The sequence below is a fragment of the Esox lucius genome, chromosome 17 (genome assembly GCF_011004845.1).
Source record: "Esox lucius isolate fEsoLuc1 chromosome 17, fEsoLuc1.pri, whole genome shotgun sequence".
NCBI lineage: Eukaryota > Metazoa > Chordata > Actinopteri > Esociformes > Esocidae > Esox > Esox lucius.
This window is the reverse complement of record NC_047585.1, coordinates 4,265,425-4,273,510: the sequence shown is the minus strand read 5'-3', so window position 1 is coordinate 4,273,510 and position 8,086 is coordinate 4,265,425. Positions and strand designations below refer to the sequence as shown.

Sequence of the window (8,086 nt, the reverse complement as noted above, 5' to 3'; positions counted from 1 at the left end):
ATCATTTCCATTGTGTTTCAAATGATTCTGACATGTACTGCCAGCTAAGAGAGGGTTGTGGGCCAGAAACAAAAGATATTTGCTCAGCCTCTTAAAAAGCCATCAGTTTCCACTATCCAGGCTTGTTTTCGTAGGCTTCATTAAAATATATTTGGCTACACAAAGAGGAACAGTAACAGTGGACTAATAGCTAACCATTCACTTTCTCCACCACATTTAAAATCTATTAACTTAAGAGTTTCTGTGAGTGCAATCTTTTTCTGTGATGCAAATCCATTATGGCTTTTTTTGCGCAAAAAGATAGCAGTAACTGCCAATAACTTGTATTTCTCTGAAAACACAAGATTTTGATTTAAAACATACTGGAACCTAATATAATACAAAATAAAAATCACAAACATGGCAGATATGGCTGAGATTAAATTGACAAATGTGATATACAACATTAGCTGACCTACCTCAGAAGAATTCCCTGGATGCAGTTCTGATCATGTCAGAACTGTGTCTGAAATGTTGCACATCTCTATACAAACTTGCCTTCATCGGACTTCTTCGGTGACCATGTTTGATCATTGATGGATTAAGCTACTCACAACCATGGCCATGGGAAAAAAGAATATAATGCTACAGTTACAGCAACAACACCAGCCCCAAGCATAGCTTAATCTGAAATTAGGTCAGTAGAAAAACATTTTAATTTACTGATGTACACAGTGCATTTGAGGTGTATGTTTTACTAGGGGTTTGTTTTCATTATGATGTTTCATTAATTGGCAACAAAAAAAGCATTATTTTTTCAAATAAGTTCTTGATCTGACAGTAACACCAATCAAACTGACCTTTTCTCTTCACAATGGAAATCTACAGCGCCTTTGAAAAAATAGCGGACCAAAGCGGACCAATAGGGTGAACATTAATATTACACTTCCTCAACATTACACTTCAACATAATCTTGAAGTTCAAGTATTCTTCGATTTTTGGAAAAGATATTGTAGAAGCAGCTTACGAGTTGAGACAGGAGTGGGATGAGGGGGCGTCTTGTTGGACATCTGTACCATTGACAAATAAGCTCATATTTGAAGTAAATTCTATTAACATAGCCAAAACATAAATCAAATGTATTTAACCCCTACATTAGATCAATCTGATTGCTTATGGATGTGAGTTCAGTATTAAAGATTTTAGTTAAAGTGAGTCTGGAAACACATTCTGGTCTTTTGTTTGAGTGGTGTGTTTCACTAGAAAGAAATAGCTGCATTATGTAGACCAGAAATGGGACCACATAGGCCCATATGCTGGGGGAGGTAGGGTAATATGTGTGGGGGAGGTAGGGTAACTGCTGCTACAATGCCCTATCTGTGATTATGTCAACTGAGTTATCCCAGCTGTCATCCATCATAACTTTCTCTATTCATGTGTACAAACCAAGATCAGTAGCCTTTGTCAGCTAAGTCATGTCAACTTTGCCTTTGCAAAAAACTATCTGCATGATCAGCATTTCACTTTCCAATATAGTCCAGTTATAGGATGTATTGGGTTATATTAAACTGTTGAAACAATAATGGAACAATGAGAGTTTATGTTTGACTCATGTGATCCTAAAGTATAACATTGTATTGGGTCTGCATATCCTCTTATAGGCATATGAGAGCTATTGCTGGTTTCCCGCCTGCCAGCAATACTATTGAGCACCCTAGGTCTTTAATATATTCCCAGCAGAGACTGGTTTCTCTGATGTTTACCACAAAGCATGACAGCCACACATAACACCCACCACATAATTTTTTTTCCAAAATACACACCACATTGAAGTCACCCAGCTCTAATATTTTGCTACTATTAAGTCATTGACAAGAAAATGTTGTGATATATGACCAGAAGCTAAGAGAAGCCACCTAGAATATAGCTAATTGGTCCTGTGCTAGAGATGTTCTAATGTCTAAAGATTCTTATGTTTTAATTCGTTTTCTCATAACATAATTACAACTGAAAGTTATTTTCCATCAGTATTTGTTTTAGTCTAGGGTTTACTGGTGCTGAGTGTCTTGTATTGTTAATATCTCATATTTCTTATTCTCCTATTTGGAAAGTTGAAGGTCAGCTTTTTTTCCTTTTGTCTGTAGCAGTGGGTGATTTTGTAAAGTGAGGTCATTCAGTTTGTAGTCTACATGCTCTGTCAGTGGGCCAGTCTGAGAGCTGCCTCTAGATGGCACATTAACCCACTCATTCAGCTCACCCATGTTATGTTAAAAAAATCTATTTAAACCTTAAAATTAGTATTCAATACTGAGAAACTGAACAAGTGGCAATAATGTTTTTAAACATGTGTGTAGTTTTCTCAGACAAAACAGTAGCTTATCCAAAATCTATAAATTCTCCCATGGTATTGCTATCTACATTGGCAGTGTGCTCAAGTCTTATCAAAAGCACCTAGTTCCCATGAGGAAATGTCACTTGAATGACTCTTCAAATGGAATTACAAATGGGAAACTGAGTAAATGTAAAATTTTTCCGAGTTGTGGCCACTGACTTTTACCGTTTCAATCCAAATATGACAGTAATCTGTTTTTGACAATTACATCCTTATCAATAAAATGTAGCTAATATGTACCAATATTTTCAAGTATTTCATACTTTATTGAACAAGAAAATTGTGAAACACAGTGGAGATTTCTTTACTGAAAGAGCAGTAGGCCAGATTCGTCTCCACACTGCAGCAGAACATATGCATCAGAGGCAGCAACTTTGACCACTGGACAACCCCACGCTACAAAAACAAATCAAATTAGTTGAATAATTGTTATGACTTCAAAAGTATTTGAACACAATACATACTGGACTTCCCAGTTCCACTTTCAAACCAATAAGTGAAACCGGCCCTTCCACTTCCCAGTTCCTATTTCCGTCAAGCAAATTAAGCTAGCCCATGACATTTTGTAATTCTATAAAAGTTCATTTTAAATACCAGTCGTTCAGTATTTCTGTTTAATTTTATTTGATCTATTTGTAGGATTTTGGACAATTCAAACATTCTAATTACTTTAAAGCATTTTAATGCATTAAAAAATGTTAATTTGCTACCTACCAGTTTGTCATAAAGGCAGCATAACACACACACACACAGGAACACAGACACGCGCGCGCACACACACGTACACACGTGAACTGAAACTGACTGTGCTGTAGGCCTACGTCCCCAACTGCGTGATTGGGGGATGTCGTTGCACGTGTAGCGCCGGAAACACCTACTGCTCGATGCAGTGCTCTTCCTTATGTAACTAACGTGAATATTAAAATAGGCTACTCTCTACTTGTAGCCTTACAATTTCAAAGAGATTACTTTAAGAGTTCGTATAAGTTAAAATATTCATTATAAATCATTACTATCATATAGTCTCTTAATTCATAAATGCCCTTTAACTCTCACATATCATCGATCAGTGCTGCCGCATTGCCGCTTACGGAACACCATAGACAGACACACCAACAGGCTTTTGTGAATGAGAACGTGTACGTTTGTACCCAGACCACCTCACATTTCTTGGAATTCCATAATGTGCAGATGAGTGCGATCCATCCGCTTCACCCAACGATATAGATCTTTTCTGATTGTTTTTTTTACTGTGTGCCTTTTAATCCTGTTTTTTCCGAACAGATTAATAAGAATGTGTACACAATAATACATATATGGGAGTATAATATTTTAATTCTGGTCTCCCATTTATAGTTTTACTTTTTGGCGCGATTTTGTGGTGTGCGTGGAAGGATACGCTGCGACGAGGTAGTACACTGAAATTAGTCTCTCTGCCACACCCACCGATCTGAAGTACAATGTGTGAGCCGGTATGGTAGATTAAACACGCACAAGACTTTCAGTGCTTCTAGGCTAGGCTGCAGAATAATCGCAGTAATTTAACCCGATTTAATCTTATTGGAATTCATCAAGACACGCGAAAAAACACATTCACAGCCCCTCCAAGAATTAAGGTGAGAGTTTACATTTACTACACAGAATCAAATGTAATTTTCACATGGCTTTTTCACGTGGTCCTTTTTTTTCTTCACATGCCGGTAGATAGATTTTTTTAAGCAAGTCTACCGGGCGTTTTTAAGCTAACGACAACATAATGCATTAAAGGTCCATTAATTCTTAATGGTTTACCTGTACATTTAATTGTTTAAATTCGAATTTAGTGATTTGCAGAAAATATAAACTTTTATTTGCCACGACGAAAAGTTACTGGCACTGTCAGCAAATAAAATGTACAACTGAATCAATTATGAGAATAATAAATACAAAAATACACGTGAACAAATTTAGATTCTCTAGTTCCCAAAGCCCTTCTAGAGTAAGTCATGTTGGTTAGCATACTGGTTGCTTATGATAACTACTCCACCTCAGCCCTTTAAAATGTATTGCAAACATACCGGTATGTAAAATGCTCAACTAATTAATCAAGTCGTGCTACATTGCTGTTAAAATTTTGCTTTTTACCAAGTGACAATGCAAATAGCAGACGAACAGTTACTATATATGAGAGAGAGAGAGAGAGAGAGAATAGCTAGACTACTGAAGGAAATAGCTGCATGATTGATTACTCAAGACAAAGCAATTTTTCGCAATGGGCAGTCAATGATCTTTATCTGGAGGTATCACTCCCAGCCTTTGAATTATGTAGTTAATCTTTATCTAGGCAAATTCTAAGTTTTCTCGAGGAGAAAATGCAAATTTGGAGCCCCAGCTGATTTCGATTATATCGTGGGGATAAAAGACGATTTTGAGGACCACCCTGATTTGGGCGGGGCAATGGATGTAAACATGAATAAAAGCCTGTGCTTGCCGGTGGGTTTGCAGTTTAGCGTATTAAGGGCATAACCAGTAGACCAAATAACTTTTGTATACGTGCAAACTATTTTTACTTTTTTTCATTAGTGTAATCTATTCCGAATTCTGTTTTTCTTTTTTATTTAACGTTTTATTTTCCCGTTTTCCAGATACTGCTAAAATGTTGCAGAGTTTTTCTCAGGCGCAAGACTGGTTTTACTCGGAGCCTATTTTGTTTGACGATGAATTCTGCCAGAGCTTGATGAGGGACCTACAGGCGCTCCCCACGCCACCACAGTCCCCTCCGATGAAGGCTGGACTAAATGACAAGCCGCTCTCCAAAGAGGACCAGTTGAGCTACGTCTCGGACATACTCCTGGAAGATCAAGACCCGCAACTAAATTGGAATTGTGACTTTTTGTATGATGGCAGTGGGACCGCGACAAAAGACCAACAGCCAGAGGAGTCCGACGACTGTTTGTGGCATTGCCTCGGGGATAAGTCTACAGAGAAGTTATCGTCTGTTCTATCCAGCAGCCCTCTGCTCTCGGATATAGACACAAGCATTTTCGAGGAAATTGCCGGCTCCACACTGAACTGCCACAGCGTGGCGCTAGCGTGCCAAGCTTTGGAGAATGAGGATTTACTATTAGATAGCCAGGACAGTCACGACCAAGGCAGCGAGTCGACATCAGATTACGGCTCTGCTGGAGGTGAATTCTCTACTTATTCGAGCAGTGCCAGCGATTCTGGTGAGTTATTTTAGCCCACTTCAAAGCACTGCATGTGAACAACATTTTGCGATAGTTGGTTATTACGTAGTGTTTTCTTATAACGTTTTGTTGACATCTTACTGTGACTTGAGGTCATTTGCTGCTATGAAGCATACAGCATGTATTTTCAAATGTCTTAATGTTAAATATACTATATATTTTTTAACAAATACAAATTTTCAAGAGGTTTTTCCAAATTAAGAACTTGTTTTAAGGACTGTCTTAAAACAAACTTGCACTACGGTATTCTTAATAATGGTTGAGCGATTTGCATTCCGGTCAATGTTTCTGAAATGCAGTTCAGTGTTATTGGAATTGATTGCTAATCCGAATCCCCTGTTTTCTCTCTTCACAGAGGAGGAGATAGATGTGGTGACAGTGAAGAGGACATCCAGCTCCTCCTCTTCCCAGTCAGTAGAGGAGAGCCGGCGACAGCAACGAGCTCTAAAGCGCCAACACCTGGAGATCCAGCTCCAGCACAACTACGCCGCCCCCTGCCCTGCATCACCCCTCCGCACAGAGTCCTCATCCACCACCTCTGGATCCCACTACAAGCGCTCCCGGGCATCCGACTCACACAGGCATCACCACCACAGCTCGACTGGCCACTCGTCCCGGCACCACCACGGCAGTCAGAACCATCAGTCCAGCTCCTCCAAGCAGTCGGCAGACGTGGAGGACGAGGAGGAGAGGAGGCACACCCACAATGTGATGGAGAGACAGCGGCGCAACGAGCTAAAGAACTGCTTCCTGCGGCTCAGGGACAACGTGCCTGAGCTGTCCAACAACGACAAGGCGTCCAAGGTGGTTATTTTGAAGAGGGCACGCGACAGCATCCGTGGCCTCGAGCTTGAGGGACAAAGACTGAACGACAAGCGAGACAAGCTCAGAGAACGCCAGGAACAGCTTAAAGTTAAACTGGAGCAGCTCAGGAGGTAATGGTGGGCCAGAGAAGATGGGCACTAAACAAAGCTAAGACATTTCAGTTGACCGGTTTGAAAAGGCCCGTCTGATTTTCCAAGACTTGATGCTGCACACCCTCAAAGCATGTCGACAACTACCCCCTGCGGTAAATGTTCAAGAAGAAGTGAAAGTGGCTGAGTCGGTGTGTTGTTAGATTAAATTGGAGCAACAGGTCCACGGTCAGCACAGTAGAATGTTTTATTGTCCTAGCGATTTGCCAAAGTCATTGTTCATAAAGTAGCCTACTGACATCTTATGTTGTAGAGTGAGCTATATTAAACTGAGCAAAAATTTGTGAAACATGAACCTTTCCACATTCCCCCATATGTTAGGAACTTTGTTCTCCCGCTCCTGTTTTGTATTTTGGGCTGGATCCAAAGTTTCAATTCGTATTAGGGGTTGGTTATGTATTCCACTTGTTGCCATTCATTGCAAAACAATTGTCTTAACACGTTTTTATTCGACTTCCATTTATTCACGTGAACTTTAAAGATCTGACCTGTTAGTAGGAATTTGGTGTGTTGTAAGGCAACACATTTCACACATTGAAGCTCTTGTTGTCAATGCCGTAAAAATGTTTTATGTTTCAGTTTTAAAGCATGATTTCATTTACCTACCTCGACCCAGGTCTTATCCTTGACATGTTTGCTCTCGGAAGCACTCGTATAGATTTCTCTGTACATATTATTCTTGTAATATGTGTCATATAAATTATTTTAGTTTTTTTTTTTCTTGTTTCATTTGCAAGTAAATTGTTCTGTTTCGTTGGCAGCACTTTGTTTTTTATAATGCAATAAAAAAAATGGACAAGAATCAATGTTTACTGACGTTATTAGTAGCACACATTTTACCACCATGTTTCGCTCACAGGATGCTAGGTGTGTGGGTTGCATCCAAGAAGACTGTTATTGCACAATCAGGTGTGCGATATGTAGGAGTGTTCAGTGGTATTTGGGTCAAGGCGAGTGGGCGGATGACTGACAGTTGTGAAGATTGCACAGTGCTGGATTGGCACCATAAAAACTATTTTACAAAGCCTTGACAAAGAGATCATCCCTTTCATCTCACATTGAGGTGTGTCTGAAAACAGCAGTATTATGCCTGTCATGCTTTCAATTGCACATGATTATATTCAACATGAGTAGATGGGAGAGATCATTCTCACCTAACCACCTTTCTGAGACCTAGATTCATATAAACATACTACACTTTGACATTTCATGTATTACATCAAAACTAGACCGAACTTCTGTCCTTGTATGGAATGGTGAAAAACCTGGCCACCTAAAAAAGTTTTTAACAGATGTAAAGCCAAATCATGCTTCAGAACTTGTACTGACCTGTCTGACAGTGGTTTACTTGGAGTGTAGCCCCAGTTATCACCTGTTGATGTAATGGAGAGTGGACAAGTGCCTCAGTATCACTGAACTATAACCCACAACTCTGGGAAGCGTGCACGGGGTTGACTAGCACTTTAATATCTGTCCAAGAGTCACTCTACTAATGGATTAGCATGCACTTCCT

The 8,086-nt window shown here is 39.6% G+C and overlaps 1 protein-coding gene across 1 annotated transcript; it reads left to right on the top strand.

Annotated features, from left to right (window-relative positions):
- The first annotated feature begins 3,640 nt into the window (after positions 1-3,640).
- mych (myelocytomatosis oncogene homolog) lies at positions 3,641-7,375 on the top strand. Its single transcript, XM_010903512.4, has 3 exons — positions 3,641-3,988; positions 4,997-5,578; positions 5,955-7,375. Exons 2-3 carry the CDS (start codon positions 5,008-5,010, stop codon positions 6,536-6,538), a joined length of 1,155 nt encoding a protein of 384 aa, XP_010901814.1. The 5' UTR covers positions 3,641-3,988; positions 4,997-5,007; the 3' UTR covers positions 6,539-7,375.
- The last annotated feature ends 711 nt before the right edge of the window (positions 7,376-8,086 follow it).